This window comes from Musa acuminata, chromosome BXJ1-11 (genome assembly GCF_036884655.1).
Source record: "Musa acuminata AAA Group cultivar baxijiao chromosome BXJ1-11, Cavendish_Baxijiao_AAA, whole genome shotgun sequence".
In the NCBI taxonomy this organism is placed as follows: domain Eukaryota; kingdom Viridiplantae; phylum Streptophyta; class Magnoliopsida; order Zingiberales; family Musaceae; genus Musa; species Musa acuminata.
This window is the reverse complement of record NC_088337.1, coordinates 4,464,437-4,491,438: the sequence shown is the minus strand read 5'-3', so window position 1 is coordinate 4,491,438 and position 27,002 is coordinate 4,464,437. Positions and strand designations below refer to the sequence as shown.

General features: G+C 36.0%; 1 protein-coding gene across 5 annotated transcripts; it reads left to right on the top strand.

Annotated features, from left to right (window-relative positions):
• Positions 1 to 270: 270 nt before the first annotated feature.
• LOC135596960 (uncharacterized) lies at positions 271 to 26,261 on the top strand. Of its 5 annotated transcripts, none has more exons than XM_065089287.1 (28): positions 271 to 490; positions 571 to 733; positions 869 to 975; positions 4,159 to 4,275; positions 4,351 to 4,494; positions 4,816 to 5,023; positions 5,457 to 5,652; positions 8,265 to 8,386; positions 8,471 to 8,562; positions 8,868 to 8,988; positions 9,093 to 9,150; positions 13,627 to 13,775; positions 13,920 to 13,990; positions 14,071 to 14,244; positions 14,345 to 14,416; positions 16,606 to 16,707; positions 16,798 to 16,887; positions 18,766 to 18,841; positions 18,922 to 19,021; positions 19,105 to 19,174; positions 19,406 to 19,585; positions 21,445 to 21,567; positions 21,653 to 21,736; positions 22,105 to 22,289; positions 22,375 to 22,513; positions 22,612 to 22,671; positions 25,295 to 25,399; positions 25,871 to 26,261. In XM_065089287.1, the coding sequence occupies exons 1-28, from the start codon at positions 386 to 388 to the stop codon at positions 25,982 to 25,984; spliced, it is 3,327 nt and encodes a 1,108-aa protein (XP_064945359.1). In that variant the 5' UTR covers positions 271 to 385; the 3' UTR covers positions 25,985 to 26,261. The 5 variants fall into 5 exon arrangements, with proteins under 5 accessions (XP_064945359.1, XP_064945356.1, XP_064945357.1 ...); XM_065089284.1 differs by having other exon boundaries at positions 8,772 to 8,988; XM_065089285.1 differs by having other exon boundaries at positions 278 to 490; positions 869 to 978.
• The last annotated feature ends 741 nt before the right edge of the window (positions 26,262 to 27,002 follow it).

The window sequence follows — 27,002 nt, the reverse complement described above, 5'->3', positions numbered from 1 at the left end:
TCAGGATCATGTATTAAGGGCATAAGAGTTGAAGATATATATATATATATATATATATATATATATATATATATTATTCTGTAGAAATTAATTAGTTAATAAATATTTTGTATTTATATTTTTTGATTATAATAAAAATATAATATTATTTTTCATCAAATTGCGTCTAAATCACAACCTTCCCTACACCCCATAACGTCTAATTTAACATTATTATTATTACAGTTATAAATCTTTTTCAGTATATCGTGCTTTATATGGTGGTCTCGTCTCGGTCGCTGGTCCTCTCTCTCTCTCTGCTTCTTTGTAGCTTCTCTCTCTTCCCGTGGAGTGAAAACCTTGGATCGGAGTAGGAGGGAGAGAGAGGGCGAACAAAGAGGCGGAGATGGTCGAGACGAGGCGGAGCTCAGCCGCTGCGGCTGCCGGGAAGCGCTGCCCCACCCCGCCGTCTCCGACATCGGTGGTTTCCCCTAGCGCAAAGCGCTCAAAGGTGCGATCTTTCATCCCCTTTTCGTTCCCCATCACCGGATTCTGATCTTTGCCGGTCGTTTTGTTCCTGGAAATTTTCAGGTGGAGGCAGGGTCACCGGCGCCAAGGGAGAAGGAACCGGTTGATCTGGATGAACCGTCGTTGGCTGCTCAAGATGATGGCGTTGTTGCCAAGTCGACCTCGCCTGATATTTCCCTGACGGTGGAGATGGAGGTGGATGGCCCTATTGGGTTGTCCGGCCAAGGTATGGTGTCGGTCTGCCTTCTGCATGCAGTCCTTTGTCCCCCCTTTTGATTTCCTGGTTGATGTTTTTGGGGGAAAACAAGGCCTTTTCATTGGGCGTTCGGTTTTAATTGTCGACTGTTTGGGTGTGTCGTAGGACATGTGGAGTGTTCACCGGAATTAGATCTGCCGACAAAATATAAGGGAGAAGAAGGGCCACCAAGGACCGTTGCTTGGGGCAAGCTCGTATCCCAGTTCTCTGAGGTCGTTCGAATTGCTACTATTATTTTTCTGATTATTCTTATTATTGAAGTTCTTCTGCTGATTGTTTAGAGGTATCGAGTTAAAAGGTCTCAAAGTATTGGTCTTCGGCATGCGATTTCTGTGCGCGATTCAAAATCTTACAGCGTCAGCTGCCCCAGGCAGCTTAATTTCTTTCTTGCATGTTAGGAATTGTTCGAACAAGACATTCATCTCTATCTTTTCACCTGAATTTCTGTCTATTCTTTGCATGATAACTATTGGTGGAATTTTGGTTGTTTCTTCGGTAACTGCTTTCTTTCTTGTTTACAATATCTGGTGGAATTTTTAGTAAGTATTCTCGTGTTCTAATCCTTTTTTCGTCTGAAAATGAGTGGAGTGAACCTTGTAAGAGAAAAGAAATTTTCCTGTTGAACCCATTTTTTTTTTTTTTCATTTTTCCTGTATATTTTTCTCTTGGTATAAATGATTGGAGAATTACCTAGTTGCTTTGAAAGAACCAACCAACAGAGCAAAAAACCTTGCACTCCAAACCGAACCTCATTGGTCTTGGTACAGGAAGGCCTACTTTCTTAATTGCTAATAGAAGTAATAAGCAATCAGACCTTTTCTTGAAAGATGTAGCGTCCAGTCCTTATGAGGTGTCCTTTTCCTCTTTGAGAAAATGAAATGGATGCCTAGTGGAGAAAAGATGCTAGCACTGCAGAAAACAGTGAAATAATAAGAAAATCTTGTGAAAGCTGTCTTATCAAACTGTTTCTTTTGTAAACTAACCTCCAAAACACTGCAGATAAGTTATATGACTGGTACAGATAAACTTTTTTGCAAGAACTATAGATTTTTCCAAAGATAGAAGGCCTAGCATTAATTACTAAGTGCTCCCCTCCATTTTCACATCTCAGAAGTTCCTCAAGTATCCTTGTACTATCATCTTCGTTGAACCAAAACTGACCTGTTTAGCACCAAAACATATCTAATTATTTTGGATTTTCATAGTCTAGCAGTTTGCAGAAAATGCAAAATGAAACTGTCACATGTGGTCTGAATCACTTGTAGTAGCAGGCTCATGGCCAGAATTTGAGTGACTTCCGAGCCTCTTTCCCATGTCAGTTTGATCCATATGGCTAGAAAGTCCACAAGGGTAACTTGCTACCTTGATACTGGCGTGTTGCTTGATGGGGAATCAACTTTGGGGATTTAGTCGTTTAGCTGGTACCAAAAATTGAGTGTTACTAAGGATTTTGGTAGGAATCGACCATGAATCAAACAGAAACTATTATGTTATTTTATTTATGCTATTAATTGAAATTTAAAAAGTCAATCGTTAGGTATTTGTTTGCACAGGATCTTCAAATTACTCACATTCATCATAGAAGCTCTTGAGCGATACCACAAATTTTTGTTTGAGTCGAATAAGTGTGCTCCACAATGTTCTCTTTTTTTTTTCTACTAGTGTATGTTAAGTGTTAACTTTTAAAAATTCAATTTTGTGATTGAAATTACTTAAAAGGTAGAAATTCTCTTTTTATTATTTAGTACTAAAGCTTTTTTCCCCTGCTGAACAAGCTGCTGTGCTTCCACATTAAGTTAGAATGTAGGCCCAAGCCTGCTTGCCCTGCAGATTCAACTTGATTCATCTCATTTTTCTTACTTCTCTCTCGTGGTTGTTTTGAGGGTTCCAACAACATATTGGATAATTTTATGATAAATAACCTACTTTTTCATGACAGAAGCTCTACATCTCCTTCAAACTTGTAAAGCCATTTCTTGTTGCTGGTGGATTGACAGGAAAGAAGTGGAGGTGGGCTGAGATTTATATGTGGTGATCTGGGGATTCTTTAGATATTAGTTTTATTATTATTATTATTTTTTGTTGAACTACTGCTTTATGATTAATGAAGGGGGTAATTTGAGGTAGAGGTGTTCATGGGGTTTAGGAACCAGTCTTTGTTGTGTACTCTTGTAGTTTTTTCCTTTTTGGTGTCCCAGAAATTAAAATTTATCTATAAAATTAATATATTTATTTGGTTGGACTTTGATAATTGGGTTCCTAGACCTGTTTATACTTGAACGTGAACTCTTATATCAAGATATATCATGCTGCCTGGCTGCCTGCAATGTTTGCTTTGGATCTTTCCCCTTCCTTTCTAATTGTGATTCATGGCTGATCATGCTTATTTATATGCTCTTCATGTGTATTCTCTGATCAAGTCTTTTATCAGTTATTGGTTTGGTAAACAAGTCCATGCTGTAAATCTACTGAAACTGGAATGTCATCAACTGGTGTAGCATTCGTTGAAATTAATTATGGAGTATTTGTTGGTTGATTGAGATGTAACATAACATGTTATGAGCAATATTTCCTTTCTTATCCTCATTCATAATTTGCTATTTTGAGTTATTTGTTTATTATTCCAATAGGACCATATAAAAGGTGCCATACCGCTTGCTATGTTTTCCATGGATCTCTTCTCTTCCTTTCTAATGGTGATACATGGCTGGTCATGCATATTTATATGCTCTTAATGTTTTTCTTGATTGTTTTCTTTGATCAAGTTTTTTCTTAAATTATTGACTTAGTAATCAAATCCACACTGTAAATCTACTGGAATGGGAATGCCATGGGCTGGTCTAATATGCATTGAAATAAATCTAATATGGAATGTACATTGGTCGAGTGAAATGTGACATGACATTTTATTAATAAGATTTCCTTTTCTTATCCCCATTCAGAATTTGTTAGTGTTTGGTTATGTGTTTGTTATTGTGATTGAGCTGGTTGAGCTATAATGGTGTAATAGAACAACAACTACAATAACAAGGATCAGCTACATGGATCTTTTGCCACTATTGAACTTATCTTTAATTAAATTAAGAGCATTTAAATCTTTATTTATATTTTATAGTAAATTCTAATTGTCTCACAACTATTAACTGTATAATATTAGCTGGAATCACCATTTTAAGTTTCCATAAATATCTTTTAAAAAATTGCTATCAAATAAGGAAACTTGAAAAAGAGAACTGGTTATTATGTTGTTTTTGGCATCTGATTTCTGAGGACCATCAAGATCTAGTATCATTTATCAGAAGGTTTCAATTTCTTTTACCTTTTTATTTGGTTTGTAGCATCTTATTGCTTTAGTCTTGTCTGATATTATAATATTTCTGATTTATTCTTTCCAGAATCCTTCCCGTTCAATCTGCAGTAACCTATTCACTGTTGGTCATAGCAAAAATTGTGATCTGCAATTGCGTGATCCATCTGTTGGCACAACCCTATGTGTACTAAGGCAAACTAAGGTACCATGGTCATTTTCTTTAGAAAAGTGTTTAATTTCTAACTTCATTGTGTTTTTGTTTTGGAATCTGTGTCAGTGTGGTGGTGCATCTGTTGCTTTACTTGAAACTGTTGGGGCAAAAGGAGTCATACAAGTAAATGGAAAGACTGTTGACAAAAATTCCATTATTCTGATTGGAGGAGATGAAGTTGCTTTTAGTAGACCAGAAAAACATATTTATGTATCCTTTCCCAGTTTTCAGCTTTTGCTTCTTGCATTTGCTGTCTTTTTGAATGATCTTTGTGAAGCATACTTATTGAGAATTTCAAAAAGAATTATGAAGCTAAGCATAATTTAGTCTGTCTTATGGAGAAATTAAATGAGGTACACCTGGTGAGGCAAATCTAGTGAGATTTCAATTATTTTTATTTAATCTTACATGACTGCCTGGAAGTGGGCTCATTTCTTCTGGTAATTTGTAAGGATATAGTTAAATGATCAGTTCAATTTTTTCTTCCCTACTTATTACTTTTTCTTCTCAAGTTCCTTAATATAACTTCAGATTTTTCAGCAACTACCCAAGGAGAAACTGAATACACCAACTTTACATAATTTTCATAGTTCCTTAGAGACGAAGATTGCTTCCAAAAAAGGACTTAAATTTGAGAAAAGACCTGGAGACCATTCAGCAGCTGCTGTAGTTTCAATGCTAGCATCTTTATCAACCTTAAAGAAGGACCTATCTGTTCATCCTTCATCTGCACCTAGTGGTGAGAATACTTTTACATGGTTCAAAGCAAGGTTTCAAATCTTGGTCCAAGACCAATTTTGTTACTCTGTTGGACGGTATGGTACTAGCGTACTGGGCGGCATACTGACCTGTACCACCCAGTCTCAACTGAAGAATTTTTTTTAAAAAAATGATACCGACCAGTATGGGTTGATACTGGTCTTTGCTTGTACTAGAAAGTACCTGTTGGTATGGTGCATATTGATGGTATCTGAAATCTTGGTACCCCATCCCGACTGGAATATGAAACCTTGGTTCAAAGAGATATTTCTCAGATATTTCTAGATGCAATTTTTTTTTCCTGCTATTAGACCTTTCACCATAACAGTTTTCTTGAAAGCTTAAATATTGTAAATTTTTCATACAAAAGTTTGTTACTTTTACTAAAATTTGTTATTTCTTTACACACACAGAACCAATGACTGACTTGGAGCTAAATGCAAACACATGCAAGCTCTTCGAGGATCAAAGGGAGTCTGTCAAGGATTTTGAGTTGCTGGCAAGTTTGTCATCAACTAGATCCCAGGTCTTTAAAGATGGTCTGAAACGAGGGATCATTGATGCTAGTGATATTGAAGTTTCCTTTGATGATTTTTCCTACTACCTGAGGTATTATATGCTGTTTTATGAATAAGATTGGTTTTTGGCTTTTTGCAATATTAGAAGTATTTGAGCCTCAGATGTACATCATTGGTATTCTTTTTTTATTTTGCTTTGATCAAGCCTTAAAATAGGGCCCTCAAAGGTAGGCTTCAGAGATACGCCCGATATGATTCGGTATAGACTGTATTTACCAGTTCTACATGTTATCGATACACGAACTTGGGAAAATGTGTTGTACACCCAAGACAGGGCTAGTACCAATTGATACAGGACTGGTATCGCTCTGTACCTGATATTTTTTTTTCATTTTTAGTTTATTTTTTTCAACCTTGTACGTATACAATGTATGGACACTCGATGCACTGGTGCAGACTGGTATGGTATCAGTTTGAGCCGTGATCAGTACATTATGGTACACAAAATGTGAGCCTTGGACTAAACAAATGTGTAAATACCTATTATACCCACATTATGACACTACCAGACCATTAGGAATTGATGCAAACAATATTTTTAGGTACATACCACAGGAGTAGTATTAACTGTGTCTAGTTTTAGCTTAAGCAGGCCAAATGCAAACAAAACGAATATCTTCTGGACTTCTGATACATAATTCATTGAATCTAATTCTAAAGCTGATTAGACTGCATAACATTGATGAAAGAGTGCAGTTGCTGCAAATTCATGTGGCTCAATAAAAAAGAAAAGAACATGGTCTAGTTTCAATACAAGCTTTAATCAGCTGGTTTAGGTTTGATGTGGTAGTACGGTGTAAATCATAGGGATTTTCTACTTCTTGTGCCTGTGGATGATCAAGGTTCTAGTTGTTGCTAGCTCCCCCTGGTTTAGCAGGCCGCTCACATGGTACATGCATGGCATGGGGAGTCACTATGCTAACAGAATGCATAGGCGGAATGAAGGAAAAGAAGCAAGCACCAGATGAAATGGTGATCAGTGTGTTTCAAAGATATGCTTACCTTTTGAGTTCTGCTCCTACTGCACTATCTTTTTCTACTTCAGCTACCTCTGAGATCTAGACTCCCATCCCTCTTTTTTATCGTTGAAATTGAATGAAAATCAACAAATCCTAAATTTTGATGGACTACCTAATATGTGAAACCTCTTATAGTTGGATCCTTCTTGATCATGTGTACCATGGTTTAGTGGCCATTGATTTAATAAGTATTATATGTCATAAGCCATTTCGAGGAGGCTATCTTGCCTTTTTGGTGTCAACTTATATGTCTTCTTGGAGTTATTTCTGGTTTACTTTGAGAGTTATGCAGTTCTAACAATCATCTTTTGAGCTCTCTTTGCAACTTTAACACTCTGGCTGATGTCATTCACCTAGAGTTGGTCTATCAATTGATTAACTGTTTATAGTGAAATAACTTCTTTTTTCACATTCTTATTTCTTTCTTTGCCATGATCAATTCACTATGACGTCACATCTCTGCTTTATTTATACATTTATGGGTTAAATGCTGGCTTGCTGTATGGTTAATCTACGTTGGCTCTGTTATTTTTGCTTGGATTTTATAATATGAGAGCCCTAGTTTGTTACTACGATGTTGTCGTTGCCTTTATTTCTAAAATTTTCCTTTCATAATCAGGTTCAATTTTCTTGGCTGAAATTTTGTAGTTCATATCTTTTCTTCTTATGGCTCAATCATGCATGATCGTGGGGGCAGTGGCATGTTAATGTTATATTATGTAGAAATGAAGAATTATCTTTGATTTTAGATGCTTTTAGTTGTGTCATGCACATTATGCATACACATTGAATGCCCTTTACATAGAGCCCAAGGATTCCCTTGCTGTTTGTCACTGAGTTGGTATGTCTTGTGCCAGAAATTATTGTCAGCTGGACATTGTTTGTGTAGGTTGTCCCTGACTATCTGACAAAAGCTGCAGGATCATGATCCTCTAGAAGTCTTTAAGTCTTAACCACAAAAACTGTTACAATCTTTCTTATATAAGATCCAATGACATTAAATTAAAACTCAACTATTTAAGTGTTGCTAACTTGTTATCAAGTATCTTGCTATTCATCCTTTTTAACAGTGATTTGTCGATGCTTGTCACCTTATAATTTCTTTAGGATGTATGCATATATTGCTCTTGGTTTTATTTTAAGAGTGACCATTAAGAGTTTCTTCTGTACATAGAGATGTTTTATCTTAATTACATGTTTCTACATGCAGTTTCAAGCTATTTTTATTATGCACATAGCACATTAATTATCAAATGAATTGAATAGTTATGTGCATATATCTGATGACTGATATCTTTCCCATGTAATTGCATGAGCTTTAATCTTCTAGACATAAGTTCCTATTAAGAAATATGGAAACAAGTGCCTAATTGGTGCAACTGATATGATGGGTTCTGCTCTGTAATTTGGTGTTGTAGATCTTGCCATTTTTAACCCATATTCATTTTAGCCTTTTCTGTTATGCTTGGATGTCACATGTGAATTACTGCTGTTACTTGTGTGTATTCTATATCCATTTCTTATTCGTAGGAATTGGAGGATACCTTATGATGCTTTTATTTTGTAGTACGTGTAAACAAAAAATCTTCAAGTGGTTAATTCCTTGCTAAGTTCTTTTGTACAGTGAGAATACAAAGCAGCCTCTTGTTTCATGTGCCTTTGTTCACCTGAAATGCAAAGAGTTCTTGAAATACACGAGTGATATTTCATCTTTGAGCCAACGTGTACTACTATCTGGTCCACCAGGTCTGCAACTTTGTTCACTTATAAAAAAAATTGTGCATTTTGCTTTCTGGTTAAGATCTGTTTATTCTGCCGATGTTTGTACAGGATCTGAAATATATCAGGAAACTTTAGTAAAGGCACTTGCTAAAGAGTTTGATGCTAGAGTGCTCATAATAGATTGTCTCACACTACTGGGTGTAAGTTTCTCTCTTCGATTTACCATTTGTAATTTTTTTTTAATTTGTGTATGGATTATGCTTTCACGAGTTCATCGGTAATATTCTTTTTTCTTGCCTTTATACAAGGCTTTCTAAGATGCCTGAGTTTGCCTACAATTGAGAGTGGATGATAAGACAAATTTCTAATGGAATACTTGATGTCTTGATGTTTCCATAATTTATTTCAGGGACCATCTTCGAAGGATTCTGAGTCCTTTAAAGAAGTAATAAATTTGGATAAACCAACTGATAAGCAACATGGTGCATTGTCTGCTTGTTTCCAGCATAGGAGGCCAACTTCTACTGTCAAGGCTGATATTGTGGAGTCATCTGTTCTTGATACGGAACCTTTACCAAAGCAGGAGACTTCAACTGCCTCACTAAAATCCTGCCCTTTTAAAAAAGGCAATTTTCTTACTTTACTGTTACAAAATGTTGCAATTTTTCATGATTGATCATTTTTCTCAATTCTCACAATTGTGTCCCATAATGAACAAATGCTTATCTAGGTGATAGAGTGAAGTACGTGGGTCCATCACAACCAACCGAGGTTCCTCTGATTCCAAGGTATGTCCATACTTGTCCTCATTGATTTTTATAGTTTTTTGATACAACTTTGTCTATCCTGCTGGAGATATTATTTTGTTTTATTGTCGATCTTCAAATTTTAACCTGAAGCTGCAGAAGTGCAACTTTTTTACATGCAGATAAAATGAAAATTGTTCATCAGTTACATTTGAAGAAATTGAAGATAATACACAATAACAAGTTTTGAATATTTAAATGATGGAGTAGAGTTATTCTATGATAAAAGCAGTGTACCTAAAGCAAGGTTTTAACTTTTAAATACCATCAATGCCAGTTTCAACCTCTCTTATTGTTATCTACGTACCACCTGTACGACCCGATATCACTACAAAATATTGAAGTGGTATGTGGAGCAATCTTGATCTCTATTGTACCAAGGGTGCTTGGTCAGACCAGTGAATATCGGTCAACTTGTCTGGATCAAACAAAACTAGCTGTGTGTTAAAGTTTCTTGTGCAGTTGTCATTCTTCCCATATCAAGTGCAAGCTCTATTTAGGCTTGCAGACCTGCAAAAAATTGATAGGAGTGTCAAATTGCTGGGTGTTAAATGCCTGAGTATCTATGAATGTGAGTAGTACCTGTATAAAGTTTTATATTTGTTGTTGTATATATATTTGAAGTCTTGTTACCATGTCCATCTGTTTTATATTTGAAGTCTTATTAGCACTCTGAGCTGCAGTATCTACAACCAAGCCAATACAGAGTCATTATATTAAAAGTGGGTATTGCAATATTGAGCACATGCCAACTTATTATTATGGTACTGAGATATTGAGTGTCATACCAACCTATATGGCCCAGTATCACAGAAAAATAATAAAGAAGTGGTATACTGAACAGTCTTGAGCTGTATGGTACATTAATGGTTCTTGGTCAGACCAGTGAATATTTGTGAACTTGTCTGGACTAAGCAAAACTAGCTAACAATAAACACTTCTTTGGTAGTTGTCATTCTTTCCTGATCAAGTGCATGCTCTATTTAGGATTTTTGGTTTGTGAGCAGGGGCAAGTTGTAGGCCTACACAAAAATGATAGAAGTGTCTAATTGCTGGTTGTTAAATGCCTGAGTAACTAAAAATTGTCGATAGTACCTGCATAAATAATACCTGTATAAAGTTTTATATTTGTTGCTCTAGATTTATTTTAAATCATCATCTCCATCTGTTTTATGCATAGCACTCTGAACTGCAGTATCTACTACCAATACAGAGTCATACATTTGAAAAGTGAGTACCGATAAAAAAGTTATTAATGTAGACTTTGAAGCATCTTTTTTCACATCAAGCTAAGTTCTATCAACCAGTTTTATCCTTTTGTACAAAGAACCAATCATTACATCCTCTATATTATAAAAAATTAAACACGTCCATTGAAGCTATTGACCCCTTACAATTCAGGAGATTGCTTTGGAAGATCTATGATGGTTCAACCTTTGCATTGACCTTTTAGATTGGTTTCTAGTTTCCATCGACTTGTAGTCTTTAAATGCTTCGCCACCATTTGCCAAGTTGAATCCTTTTTTCCTTTGTCTTTCTGCCTTCCTCTTCTTTTATCCTCTCATTTTCTATCCTTTCACACATGTCAGTATGCATTGCAAGGATTGAAATTTTGTACTGTACCAGAGTTTCAAGCTTTGCTCGGTACAGTATGATACGGGCATACCGAACGGTATGCTTAAAAAATATTAAAATTAATTTTAATATTAAATAATATTATATATATATAATCATAGAAATATAAAATAGCTAACGATGGTGTGCTTAAAACGATATTAAATAAATTATATTTAAGCAATATTAAATATATAAAAAATATATAACTTAGCAACGCCCAAACCCTAGGCGAATAGCTGCAGCGTCGAGGAATGGCAGCGGGCGCCTCTACGAAGGAGCAGAAGAAGAAGAATCTTCTTCGGTATCGAGGGAACGATGGCAGCGGGCGTTGAAGAGCTGCGGCGTCGAGGGAGCGATGGCAACAGGCGCCACAACAAAGAAGAAGTCGACGAAGAAGGAGGAGGAGGAGGAGGCGGCGCTGGGTGCTATTTCTCGAAGCTTCTCCCTCTTTCTCCCTCTTTTTCGAACGCCTCTTTTTCCTCGCCTTGCCTCGCCGCAACCGGGGTGATACCGCCCGATAGCAGGCGGTCCGCATGCCTGTCAACTGGCGGACCGGTATGTATTGCCCGGTATGGGCGGTACCATTTGGTGTTGCACATCTTATTGCATTGTGCCTGATTGTGCCAAGTATATTCTGTCCGATAGTTGGTTTATATGAGGAGTTTTGCTATAGGTGGTCCTTGATATCTAAGGTTTTGTTTCTGTCTATGGTTTTAGGTGGATTGTGTAATTTAAATAAGAATGAAGATATCATGTAGAGCACATGCTTATTTTGTTATGCTAGTGTTATATGCTAGAGGAATGGAGGGTGAAGGGAACCTTAGCTGCAGGTATTGCTTGCTACTTTGTAATTCGGAGAAAGGGAGAGAGACGGAGAGAGAGTTGGAGGGTAAAGGGATTGAGAGAAAAGCAATGGAGGGAGAAAAGAGGAGGACTTGCAGAAGGAGATCTCCTCCTTGTAGGCCTAGAAAACAACCCATAGGAGTCACAGACATCACTTCCATGAGCCACAAGTTATTTTATTTTGTTTTACAAATTTTATGATCTGTATGTGCATTCTTATCATATTTTTCTTCTTCAGATATACTTCTACATCACTTGAATCCTATTGCTCTCACCTTCATATGATCTTGTGTCTGTAGTACAACAGTTTGAAATTGTACCAACCAGTTTTGGTATGAGAGTGGGTACATAAGATACAATCCTATTTGTTGCTTCTTGGTTTCTATTGAATTTTGTGCAAAAACATATCTGTTCCTAATTGGCATGCTCAAAATATAGAGGTACATAAGACTATAAGAGTGCAATAAAGAGTTGCATCTTGTTGGAATAGTTCAAGCCACACTAGAATGGCACAACATGGTGGTACGAAAAGAGAAAACAGGAAAAGCTTAAGATACTAACCTTGATGAGATGCTGCTTTATAATAGTGCCTTCTCATCTCTAGTCTTCCCCCATAGTAGTAGCGTCTTTTCCTTTCTGGTTGGCAGCACAATGAGTCATGAGGTGATATGAGAATGGTGAGCCACACTTTTCCTCTGTGAATCGTATCCAAAATTGTCGAGAAAAACTTTGGCCAGTTTAGTCATTTCTTGTCCGGATTTAAGATTATGACCAGTTCATCCATTTGAAAGCTGGTTCAGGTATGCCTTCAGTATTTGGTTCAACTAAAAGCCTTTACTTTTTGGTCCAATTAAAAGCAGGTTCAGGCCTTTGTACAGTGGCTCACAAAACATCCCTGTTCTGCAAATTGTTTCCTCCTTGCTATGGGACGTTCTAGTCATAACAGCACCTTTTGCTAAAATTAAAATCCATAGATGATAATTATTGCAATGATAAAATATTCAAGCAACTAGATTGGTTCCCACGATAGATCATCTACAATAGAATCAAAGTGTGAACTTGAAGGATGCAGCAAAAGGTGAAGATCTACAAGTAGCTTTTAAAATGATTGAGGGTTAGCAAATTCACTTGAAACGAGAATATGTCAAAATTGTGTCGGAATTGGTAGCCAGAGAGTCATTGTAACGATTCTGCTCGTTGAGGAGGTTATCAAAAAAAGACAACAGACCCACTTTTAAGATGTGTTTTTGGGACACTCTAATCATTGCAATGATCCGTCAAGTTGCTTCAACTGGGATTTTTATAAAGTTGCCTTGAGTATTTTTCGCTCAGGCATTTTTGAATACATCCAGAAGAACCCCTGGAAGGCTGTTCTTAGTTTTACTTGAATATTTATATATTGATTGAAAATTTGAAACTGTCTTATCTTGACTCATAGGGAGACCTTCTGTATCATACTAGAGGAACAAGATAAACTGCTGTCTGAGTCTGGACATTTTACCTATTTGAATAAATCCTCTGCAAGTCAAGTTTTGACTTTTTCATTGTATATTAATTCTAGGAAAACTGTATTTTCCCTGCTGTGCTGCTGATTTCTTTTCCCTCTTTATGCATAGTCTTCTTTTTGGGGCTTTAACAGCATGTTTGTATAGTCATATCTGTCCCATGTGGCTATCGCTGCGTCAGTTTGTTACAGCAGCACTCATTTATTCCCCACAGTAAGCAATTTATATTTCCATGTATTGATTTCCTCCAAAAATTAGGCAGGATTACAAAATCTTTATCCCCTTCTCTTTTCAAGGATGAGATTTTGAGTTGAGGCAAGTTCTAGGTACAGCTGAAGATTTTTATAAGTGTTATTGGGTTTTTTGATTTTTAGAAGCAATTTTTTTGTGATTTTAACAAACATAGTTATCCAATTATACTTTCTAAGTTAACTATGAATGCTTTTGATATTGCCTTTTCATGTCACCCAGTTCTTTTCTTGCTTATATACAGAGGTCCAAATTATGGCTATCGTGGAAAAGTACTCCTTGCTTTTGAAGAAAATAAATCTGCGAAGGTTGGAGTTAGATTTGATAAGCATATTGCTGAGGGCAATGACCTTGGTGGTCTTTGCGAAGAACACCATGGTTTCTTTTGTGCTGGTAGATCTCTCATCTCTATCGTCTTTGATTCTTCTGATCAAGCTATTAGATACTTTTCTAAAGTTTACTTTTATGCTGATGAAAATAAATTCGCATATAAAAGCCACAAATCTTACTGCCTTCTCTCATTTTTTTCTTGTTCAGCGGACTCTCTTCGCCCAGATACTTCTACGCGAGAAGATACAGGAAGACCTGCACTAAATGAGTTATTTGAGGTAGTTCCTATTCTTCTTTAGTTTATTTGGTATATTGTTTCCTGTTCTTGTACTAAATGCAAACTTCCTTTTTAACCCAGTTTGTATCTGAGGAATGTCAACATGGTCCTCTAATAGTGTTTTTTAAAGACATTGAGAAATCTGTGGCTGGAGGTACCGATTCATACCTCACGATGAAGAGTAAGATTGATTCCCTGCCAGCAGGCATTCTTGTTATCTGCTCCAATACTCAGTTGGACAGCCGCAAAGAGAAGGTACTTTTTGTTTTTCTCGTTTACATTGAAACTGGTTTATTAGCTGCTTTGGCTTACTGTAGGAAATATTAACTGTAGTATATAATTGTATATGTTGCAGTCACACCCTGGTGGTCTTCTTTTTACAAAATTTGGAGGCAACCAAACTGCACTGCTTGATTTTGCTTTGCCGGTATGGAGTGATATTTCCTGAGAAAAAATTGACATATATTATTATTTGGCATCTTTATGATACCTACTCTATTTTGTGCATTCTAAGCTTTATTTTTAAAGCATTGGTTACATAAAGTTGGGATTATCATTAAAAAGGACATTGTCCGGATCTATCTCATAATTCAAGTAGCAAGGTATAGGAAAACAATGCTTTATAAAGTTATAAAAATTGGTGGCTTGGGAGGAATTAGTATGTTGTTAGAAACTTAGAACAATGCCATGGGCACTATCCATTTGCTATTTGAAACTCGTCGAAAAGTTGACTTTGCTTTAATATGACATAGTTGGTACCAGCATGACATGATTTGGCATGGTCTGTCATCAAACTGTTTGTGTTGGAAAAAACATGAAGCCTTGGATGTAATAGGTCAAACCTCATTTTTGTAACTCAATGTTACTATTACAATGAGAAAACAAACTTTGTCACAATGACTGTGATGTTAAATCTGTTTAAGTCCTGGCACAAATATCACACAACGAGTTGACACTTTGCGTAAGCTCATCTATTATTAGAGTGCGAGTTCTCAATGTAATCATTATTTCTAATAACTAACAAAATATTCTCTCCATATTTCACATAAAGTAAAACAATTCAGCTAAATAGTTAATAAACAATTAAACATAACAATCAACTGATGATCTCCACCTCTAAATCTAAGAGCTTCTTTATAGTTTTAGTTCTAAAAGTTGTTAAGTACCTGGAAAAAAAAATGCTTGGGATTTTCAGCTCTGTAGGGGTTGTTTCGTCATAAACCATGGAAACCATCAAATCCTACTATATACCTTAATTAGCTTACAAGATGAACAATGATATTATGCTAAAAAGTAACATTGATTAGAATGTGATCATAATGAATATGATTTAAAGACGATCATGCATTATAAAGGATGTCATATAAAAGAGTCGGGGGCCTATCTGCACATCAGAAGCATTCGATTGTTCATGATGGAACAATCTTTTTTACAAATGCGAGGTGTTATTCCATATCATAGTCTAACCATCATTGGAATTGAGTGGTAGCTCCACCTGTCATAATAGAGAAAACATGTCTCTTTTCCAAGCATGGAGAACTGCCCATTGCCATGTCTAATGATCCGCTTGTATCTTTTAAGAATTTTCTATCAATGCTGGCTATTCTATTCATTAATAGGGTGACAAATTGTCCATAGGCATGTGTATCAGTTTGTCTTAGAGACATCATTCATCAACATCACTTTGCATGCTTGTGCAGAAAACTTGTATATCAAAAAAATATGATGTCAATGGTACATGAAAATATGATGTCAATGAATATGTTATGAAAGAGAGAGAGTTGTCACTATGAATATGAAATTAAATAGGTAACAACATGCAGGAGTTTTATCACATCACCAGCTTAGGAAAACTCTTTACTTCATAAGGAATTTAAAGACAACGAGATCATTCATATTGGATTCAGTATAAAAAAGTTATGATCAGTCCAATCCCTGGAAATTACAATTAAGTCCTCAAATATTACAAATCATTTCTCAAATGTTACATGTCAGTCCTCTGACAGATCTGGTTGCTTATAATCTTTTACTTTTTTAAGTATATTTTGTTTCTTGTTCTTCCACTCTTTATCTTGTTCCTCTTTCCTTTCCTTCTCTCAAGTTCTCATTTTTTCCTATTTTCATCTCCTTTTTCTCAGTCTCTCACTTTCCTTCTTCCCTCTTGGTGTGCCTACGAATTTTTTTCTCCTCGCTCTCTTATCTCTCCTGCTTTCTTTTTCTTTTAATTTTCTCTTCTATTCTTTTATTTTCTCTTTAAATCTGCCCTCTTGCTATGGCCTAATGCAGCAATTCTGCAGGCTGTAATGCCTGTGCCTGTGGCTAGATACCTTATTTCTGTTCAATTCTTTAGTCCAACTAAAGGCTCCTTTTCCACTATTCACAGATAGAATTTATGAATTCGTACATGAAAGCTCAATTTAAGCAAATGTCTTATAATGCTGAACCTTCTGTCTCATGGTTTGCTGATAATAGCTTTAGATTAGCTATTGGAGTTAAACTTACTAGTAAATTATGCTTTTCCATTACATCTTGACAAAATATGAAGTCTTTTCTTTTCATCTTTCAGATTTCCCATTTGTTTTTTAGTATCAAATTCAGTTTCTGGTGGAAGTGCAGGATTGCTTCAGTAGGTTGCATGAGAGAAGCAAAGAAAGTTCCAAAACAATGAAGCAGCTTGCAAAACTTTTCCCAAATAAGATTATTATCCAGCCACCTCAGGTATATTGTTTTGAAAAGATATTGAATGCTAATTTTTAAGGGTGATTCTTTTTTTTTATTAGAGAGATCAATCATATGCAAGAATTTCAGGATGAAGGGCAAGTTGCAGAATGGAAAAGGAAGTTTGATAGTGATGTTGAAACGCTTAAAGCTAAATCCAATGCTCTAAACATTCGTTCTGTAAGTTCATGATTTTTTGGCACGATCAATCAGAGTTTCTGCAGAACATTTTTGTTCTTATGATTATCTTCTTTTGCTGTAAGTCTTGATATATCTAAGTTATCCTATTTGCGTACTCTAAAAGTTGTTGGCATATCCAACATCTGTGTAATGTGAGAAGATCTCGTATTCCTGTAACTGTTTCTTTCCCCCACTTCTTGCTGGAGGGTAGACTGAAGGCTGAGCCTGTGAGTTCCCCTCTGCTTATTCTCCACGTTCTTTCTCCTTGTCCTTTATCTCTTTTCTTCCTTTTCCTTGCATTTGTTTCCACTTGAAAAGGAGATGGTTTTGAGACCTCAAGGGCCTAAACCTTTTTTTCTTTTCAAAATTTTGCTCTGGCCATAGAACGTGTTGGGCTAGCCTGACAAACAAATTCCGTAGCTAATTTGGTTTGATTCAATTTTTATACCTTAGCAGGAGGCATTGGACTGCACTCAGTAGCATTTAACTCCACGGTCTAACCATAGAGACATTGCATATTGAAACCTTAAATATGGATTGGTATATCTTGCTACTTTTTCTTTAATTCGTTTTGTTGAAAGGGGGCTAAATGTGATGGACATAAATGCCCTCCATTTTACCTATTTATCTTCAATTAAGTAAACTTCTGTTTCTTTCTGCATTATCATAATCTTCTCCCAAATGCCTAATCTCCTTTTGTTATATTCATCTCCATCTTTATTTACAATATAATCTAAAGTTAAGCCTCCATCTGCTGGTCCATTTCTATATCTCAACTCTATGCCTTGACTCCAATATTAGCTATCATTGCAAATATAGGAAGTATTGTATGGGAGAGTCTCCAAGAGGACATATACAACACTTCTATGGCAACTCATTCATTAGATTTGGCATTCTAGAATGCATATAGAGTTACTTTTATCATCTTTGAAAATTAAATATTTTAAATTGGTAGTTCTCATTTGATCTTGGCATATGTACTTAACAAAATTTTACACATCCATCAGTTATGAATGCTGTAAATAGGTTGTGCATTGATGCATTTGCATAAACATCAGTACTTATTTTAGCATTTGCATGAACATTTGTCAGAATGTATGTGTAAAATTGATATGAACATAAGTTCTTTTTGTATATACCAACGGCTAAATGTTCATATGAATGCATTTGCATGAACATTTGTCAGAATAATAGGAAATTGATAACACTATTAGTTCTTATTTTAGCACTTGGTATATACAAAAAGAACTTATTTATATGGTTAAATTTGATTTTTGTAGAGTGCAAATATGTAATTTGATTTTTTTCATTAGTGTTTATATGAAAAATCTAAAATGTATTTTTTAGAGAGAGTCAAAAGATTTACAAATTTGTCATAGAGGGAGTAGGACCTAAACACCTTGACCTGCTGGGGTAAGACCAAATACATTTGACCTTGAGCCCTCGGTGGTAACCTCATACACCAAGTTGTCCTGATGCATTTTATTTTACTTCCGTCTATCATATGGTATTCTTAGCCTTTCATAAAAAAAAAGGGTTCTTGATTGTTTATGTAAGAATTAAAGAATTGGGCCTTAGTTTTCTGTGTTTTGGGTGTTTTGGTTGTCAGGGTTTGGGGGTGAGGTTTTTAAGATCACAAGTATGATATGTTACATCAAAATTCAGAAGTCAAGAATTTTGTTTTCTAAGCACCTTATCTTTTATATACTTTTGATTTGGACTTCAAAATTCTGAACTAACCTTACTTTGTTGTGAAACTGTGCACTCACATTTCTTCTATATGTTTCCTTTATGTTAGTATATGCTTTGTTTGCTCTGTGGGATTTGTATCAATAATTGTATTTTATATGTTTTCTTGATATTTCTACAATGTTTCAGTTCCTAAATCGCATTGGATTTGAGTGCAACAATCTTGAAAATATATGCATAAAGGATCAAACACTTTCAAGTGAAAGTGAGTGATATCTTTTATTACAGGTTCCTCCATCAATTTTCATTTCCTTCAGATCATGTTTAATCTGATAACCATTCCAGGTGTCGATAAAGTAATTGGTTTTGCTCTTAGTCACCACCTTAAGAACAACACATCTGAAGCATCTGGAGAAAAAACTAAACTCATTCTTTCAAGTGAAAGGTTATCTTTTTGTTGTTGTTGAATTGTTGATAATTTCCACTAGTTATCTATGATCCATTATAACAATTGTTGGTACCCTTCAGCATCACGCACGGTCTGCAAATGCTGCAAAACTTCCAAAGTGATTCCAAGAGCACAAAAAAATCACTGAAGGTGAGATGGGTAGCTACCCTTTTTTCTGATTTGTACTAAGATATTGTTTGTTTGTTTACCTTCTGCTCATACAATTTTGTTGAGCTAAATACCTATTTGTTAATTCGTGCTCCAAAATTGTCTTCTTATATGATTTTTTTGGTCAGCACTTAATTCAAAACATTCTTTTCAAAGAAGATGAAAGGATTTTGACTTGTCCTCTTTAAGTTCCCCCCTTCCCTTTTTTTTCAGGATGTGGCTACTGAGAATGAATTTGAGAAACGGCTTATATCTGACGTCATTCCTCCTGATGATATTGGAGTCACATTTGATGATATAGGAGCCTTAGAAAATGTTAAGGACACATTAAAAGAGTTGGTGATGCTTCCATTGCAAAGGCCAGAATTGTTCTGTAAAGGACAATTGACAAAGGTATATCAAATTTTCTTTTAAGTAATTTTAGAAATCTCAATTTTCAGATGCAGTTTATTTGTTTGTTCTGTAAGGCACACGTGCTTTTAGCTTGGTTTCATATATGTTATGCTTCCCTTGGAATCTTGCTTAAACTTTTTCTGATGTAGACTTCTAGTAAAGCTTATATCCTGACTGTCAATTGATAATCTCGTTGATTCTTAACTCATTTCTGGATAATCACAGAGTCTAGTTATTTAATAGAAATCATGTTTCGAATTTTATAACTTTCTACTTCCGTAGCAAGCAAACTATGCTTTAGCCTGTGCCAGCATATGCTAAGGTTCTGCATGCAACTGCTGCAAGCTGCAATGAAAAGCAGCATGCATTGTGCAAAAGATATGAACCATTTTGAAATTTCTACATTCATGTCATGAGATAGAGTGCTGCTATATGCATATATCAAGGGGGCATCAATATTTAGTATTTTATCTTTTAGAAATTCAAATAATTCTCATGAAAAAATTGTGTAATCTCTAGCATTTGAGCATGAGTATTGGTTTGTTTTGTTAATAATTTTGATGTTTTCTTTTTTAATAATTATCCAAAGCTCTTTATTCCTTTAGACATTATATGAAAGTTCAATGGCAACAACAACAAGGTCGTAAGTCTCAACTATTTAGGGTCGACTGCATAGATTTTTTGTCACCATTGAAATATGAAAAAAATCATATGTTTAGTTAAGTTCAGAGTACTTAAAACTTTATTTATAGTTTCTATTAAAGTGTTTTTAGGTCTTCCTCTACGTCTCTTCGTACCACTAACATTAATCATTTCATCCCTTCTGACTACCACATCCATCTTTAGCAATTTTCTCTTATCTTATCCTCTATTGAAACAATACCTAATCATTCACGAATAAAAATATTTCTTTTGCCATCTTTTCCAGTAACTCTACACATCCATCTCAACATTCTCACGTCGACAACACAAACACAAACTTCTTGTATATATTATTTCTTAACTGTCCAACACTCAGATCCATAAAGTATTGTTGGTCTCACAACTTTCTTATAAATTTTTTCTTTTAATCTTAAAGGTATCTGATGATAACACAAGACTCTTAATGCCCCTCGCCATTTTAACCATCCACATCACATGAAAGTTATTATCGTAAAATACTAGTATAATTCTGCTTCTTAGATTGAAGCTTAACTATAGAGCTATCAAACTAGCAGTCTCCAATGCACAAATTTTGAGTTCTTCTTTAAGATCTTTTACTATGTTCCTGATTCAACCTTTCCTTTTTCCAATGTCAAAATTTATTCAAAGTTATTTAATTTTTTTGGAGACCAAATCTGGAATCAAGGAATACAATTTTTCTTGATTTGGTTACGAATGTATGGAATTCACAGGTCCTGAACCAATATTCAGAGTTCAGGCTACCTAATTTTGGGTTGTTTATGTGCGATACAGGGCTTACCACCCAGTAAACCTTGTGAACCAAGCTTGCCACCCGATTCAGGCCTGATAATGGGCCTGGTTACCGGGCCTCGGTCGGGTGGTATGCACAACCCTTTTTTATATTTTAATCCCAAAAATAAAAAATACTTAAAAACACAACCGGTTACATTTTCCAATTCAAAATTGTCAGAACAAAACCAGTTGCATAATTTTCTAAGAAAATTATTTCATCCTCTCTAGTCTACTTCAGTTTGAGGTTTGTTGATGATTTGACAACCTCACAATGGTTTGCATTTCTGTCAAGAATGTTATCTTTCGTCTTTGATTTATTTGGGATGCTAATTCTTGTAGCTTGTGTTTATGTCTAGAAACTTATATGTATTTGTTTTCTTGATCTTTTTGTGAACTTGTCATAGCCATGTAAAGGGATACTGCTCTTTGGTCCTCCTGGTACGGGGAAAACAATGCTTGCTAAAGCTGTTGCTACAGAAGCTGGTGCAAACTTCATCAATGTATCAATGTCAAGCATTAGTTCGAAGGTAAAACTTTATTTTATAACTAACTGATCAGTGACAGCTTTTTGTTTCTGACTTATAATCGTATCTAAATTTCTCTTTAAAACAGTGGTTTGGCGAGGGGGAGAAGTACGTAAAAGCAGTCTTTTCACTAGCAAGTAAAATTGCTCCTAGTGTTGTTTTCGTGGACGAGGTCAGCTGACTTAACTGTTTACATTTGAAATTGATGAATGATTTTCTAATATTTTTATGCTAAAAATTTTAAGTACCAATCTGATTGGTGCATACCAATTGGTATTTACCTGTATGACCAAGGAGCAATTGGTATAGGACCTTATATCTTGGTACCGGTTATTTTTCATTTAAAAATATTTTTCAGCAATATTGGACTGTACATCTCGGTAAATAGTTTGGTATAATGGTACTGTACTCATCTGTCAAGGTGTCAAAAACAATATTGGACTGAGATTTTAAACCTTAGTCTTCTAGTTGTGCAGTATTAAGGAACAGGATTCAAATTTTCTTAATCTTTTGTTTAGTATTTTTCTTGTGTGCTTATAGGTTGACAGCATGTTGGGGAGGCGTGAAAATCCTGGAGAACATGAAGCCATGCGGAAGATGAAGAATGAATTTATGGTCAACTGGGATGGTTTACGCACTAAAGATAAAGAACGTGTATTGGTACTAGCTGCAACCAATAGGCCTTTTGACCTTGATGAGGCTGTGATAAGGAGGCTTCCACGAAGGTAGACATCAGTATATTATTTTCAGTGTTCAACAAAGATTTGTCTTCACTCTTCACCTAATCATAAATTTATTTTCTTTTGACAGATTAATGGTGAACTTGCCAGATGCTGCCAATAGAGAGAAGATACTTAAAGTAATATTAACCAAGGAAGATTTGGCACCAGATGTTGATACGGAAATTCTAGCAAATATGACTGATGGGTATTCAGGAAGTGATATGAAGGTCTGTATCCTCTTATCGCATGTTATTTGGACCATTTTTCTTCATAATTTCTAGGGCTACAAGTAAATGAGATATTTTATCCTTGCAATCAACCTCAGAATCTTTGTGTTGCTGCTGCACATTGCCCCATTAGAGAAATCCTGGAAAAGGAGAGGAAGGTTAGTGCTTTCCTTGATGCCAAACTTAACATTGTCTTTTTGCTTGTGATTCTTGAAGTTGACTTGTCAGTGTATGATAGTCATCATGCTTCATGAAACATGTTTCTGTTTTTAACTAGTTACATCATCTTCCTATAGTAAAGAGATAGTAGGCTTAGTCTTTAGACCGTGAGTGCTTATTTGTGTATGCTGTTGATTATTTGGTGTAAGAAAGACCCCGACCTTACTGTTAATTTGGACTTGATTTGAGTAAATTGTACAGTTTTAATATTCCAAGAAGGCTTTTTGCAGGACAAAGAGCACTCACATGGATTTTAAGTCCTTTTGTCATACCAACTGTTGTTTGAGATGATTTTCCACAGCTTTTGTTGACTTATTTCATTTCTTACAGATAATGGGTGAAATCTCACTTTTCATTAAAAGGAAATCTTTCATTATCATGACTTTCTGAAGGTTTAAATCAAGGTTCGCAATACCGTACCGTACCGGTATTTCGACCTGGGCTCGGTACCGGTACGGTACGGTGTACCGAGCACTGTAGCGCGAGCACCTCGCTTCATTTCCAGGTGGCGCGCTTCAAAGAGGCGCCGCCTAGGCGCTCGCCCGAGCCCAGGCGTCGGGCGCTTCTGGTGAGCGCCTGGGTTAAACTAGGCGACCGAACCAGTGGTTTAGGTCTGGTTCGGTCTTCGGTGCTTTAGTTGATTCAATCGAACCAACTAAAGCATCGTTATCAGCGCGACTTCCTCAACCCTAACCTTGCTCGTCGTTCACGCTGCTCGCTGCCGCTCGCCGCTCTCGCTGCCGCTGCCGCTGCCACTGTTGCCGCTCGTCGCTGCCGTTGCTCGCTTTTACCGCTGCCGCTGCCACTGTCGCCGCTCGCCGCTCCCGCTCCCGTAGCCACTGCCGCTGCTCGCTGCTGCCACTGTTGTCGCTCGCCGTTGCCGCTACCACTGCCGCTCCCGCTTTTCTCAGCACCCTCGGTCTTCCCTTACACTCTTCTCTTCTCTTTCACTTCTCCTCTTTCAAAATCGAAAGTATACTGTTAACAATTTACAGTATACTGTTAAAAGTATACAGTATACTGTTATACTGTATACTGTTAACAGTATACAATATACTATTAACTGTATACAGTATAACACTATTATTTTGATTTTAATACTATTAATTTTAATATTATTAATTTTTAGTGCTTCACTTCGCTCGGGCGAGGGCCTGGGCGAGCGCCTAGTGCCTCGGGCGTTTTTGGACTGTGGCGTCTTTTGGCGCATAGCGCTTTTTAAATCACTGATTAGTATATGTTCTATACTGTTCCTATATCCTAGTGTTGGAAACCTACTTTGTAGGCAAAGAAAAAGCTGTTAATTTATTTCATCAAGACCATGTAGTAAGTACAAAAGAGAAATAGAAGGTAGAAGAAAAAGGTTGAAAAGATGCTGTGATTGATCTTCTCATGAATACTATCACTGGTTATGTAGAGACATCATTGAATAACCAGTTAAGTTCTTTATATCAGTCTCTTCGCACTCAAAAACTCTTTCAGTTTTGTAAAAAATTTGGTAATATCTTTGATCAAAATAACTGGGTTGCTATCGATTCTCTCTAACATTCGTGCTCCTTCCTTTCCAAGGTGCCCTACAAATATAGTAATGATTCCATCTCAGCCACCTCTTTTTCTTTTTAGATGGGTTCTTGCTCGATTTTTTTCAAAAGTGGATGCAGGGAGGTCCTAAGAGTTTGAGAAAGGAAGTGATCAAACTCGAAACAGACATTGTATATTTAAAATATGCTCAAAACCAACAAAATTCAATATCAATGCCTGCTCTAGTATGAACTTCCTGTTAGTTGCTTAGCCTGTGATACTTTTGTTTTCTGGCAACATCAACATCGGCTGCATTTTGGTGGTGATTTGTGGAGTTTTAATTTAATTGTTTTCATTGTTCTTATCTGAAGTCAGCTTTTACCCAACATATTTAATTGTTGCATTGCATTCGGTAAGAGACTAGTTCATGTTGTATGCTGCCATTTAGTCTTAGGTGCATCTAACGTATCTGTTAACTAGTGCTGTGTTACTCCTTGTAATATAGGTTATTGTTTCTTCAATTATGCTCTAGACGTGTGCATGGGAGCATTTGAGCTTCTAGCTATGGCTCATGCTATCTAGCACTTGTTCTATTTTCAGAGCATTTGAGCTGTTTTTCGAGTATTGTCTTCTGTTGGCTCAGCGAGTCTGCACCTTTGAGATAAGCATAACTCTTGCATTTTCTCTATTGCCAAATGAAATTTAAGAGAGTTTCTCCATTGAATGAGTTTAAGACAAACTTTATCTCTGATGGCTTCCTTGTATAAATTCAAGTTTCTGGACAAAGTACCTATTTTATCTTGTTAGGCTTTGCTAGGAATTTGCATCAATTCGGAGCATTGACATCAGAATGATAACAATGCATAAATTTGTCAAATTCTTCACGGAATATTTTAGATACCACATGTGTGGTGACGGTCACATTTTGCTTCTTTCTCTGAGCTTCTGCTTTTGTTTTGACTTTTGATCGGTGCTGCAGCAATTCCACTTAGTGCCTCCAAGCATCTGCTTCTCGTGAATTTACTTCCTTTATATCTGCAGGAGAGAGAGAAAGCATTAGCAGAGGACAGACCTTTACCACTCTTGCATGGTAGTAATGACATCCGTCCTATAAACATGGATGACTTTAAATATGCACATGAACAGGTAAACTCACTTTAGTTATCCATTTTGATTTATTACAGTTGTGTCGTGCTACAGTCCAATTCTATCACAGGCACCTCTAATTTTTCACAGCTGTGCTGCAGTCCTCTTCGATCAGAGGCACCTCTAATTCTGACACACTTCTAGCATCTTTACCTCATATCTTTTCTGGTTTTATATTATCTGAAAATCCAATATTTTTCTAGCGTTTTCGGGTTCTATGTACCTGTGTTTGTCTAAGCCATTCCTTTTTGTCAGATTGTAAAAGCCACTTGGTCTCTTAGACACATCCTCTCTTGCTTTTATGGTAGTAATTAACCTGTGTATGACCTTGGGTGTTCTAGATTTTTCTCCCTGGGAACAGTGTCTCATCTTGAAACAGACATGTAATGCAACATAACTGTATATATATGTATATGGTTGGCTTTTTTTGTGTTGGGAATACCTATTGATAACATCTTGGTGTGAATATAGGTTTGCGCTAGTGTTTCATCTGAATCCTCAAGTATGAGTGAGCTTCTTCAGTGGAATGAGCTGTATGGGGAAGGTGGTTCTAGGAAGAAAAAGGCGCTCAGCTATTTCATGTAGCAGATATCTATCTTGTACAGCTCCTTTTTAAAGCTCTTCCGCAGAAAATCTGAGGATTGGCGATCATTACTGGCGGCACTTCTTTTCAGGTTCTTATGTAACATATGCATGCCGAGTCATATTTAATGTTAAATTATATTCGAATTTAGTTTAATTTTAGATGGAGCAACCTACTTAATGGAATCTATTTCCATGGGTACTCGATACAATCCCTTGAAAAGTGGATAAACTTTTGGTACAAGGAATTCTCTTTCTAATTTATTCTCTTGTTATTCAACTGTTTGATCTTACACTTTGCTGGGTTATGATCAGGCTTCATCTGCCCAGAGACTGTTTTCCTACCCTGGACACTTCTCTGTAGGTCTTTGAGGGTTCTTACCTTTTATGCACATGTTCTTTTATGTGCTTACATTGCCCAAAATACTGCAACTATAGAACAATGTTGTGTTTTCTTTTAGGCTCTTTTCAGAGACCATCTTATCCAAGATTGTCTTTGCAACATTCTGCAATCTTTCTGTGGACGTCTCATGAAACATGAGAAATTCCATGGATGTCAAAGATGGCATTCAATGAAACAAACAGCACCATCCACAGCAGTTTAAAGGATGTTTTTTCAATTACAGTATGGCACTGTCCTTTATTAAGATATGTTGCATTTAATGAGACTTAGAGTAGACAGACAGTACTGAGTTCTACAAGTGGGGAAAAAGATTTATGACTTACCGTGGTTGCTTATTTTTGAAAGTTATAATGTAGTATAATCTTAAATATGCTATAAACTCTATTGTAACAATTTGTTGTAGTGAATCATTGTTGTTTTAGCTTGTCATAACTTTTTTTTCTTTTATGGTGAAAAGGGTTGTTATGAGTTATAATTGATGATTGTATTTGTTTGATTTGCATATGACTATGGAAAATTGAACACAAAGCACTGGTAAGGAAAATGTTAATACTGAACACCAGAATGTCATATTTTATAAAACTGTCCAAATAATATTTTAGTATTTATGATTTGTCA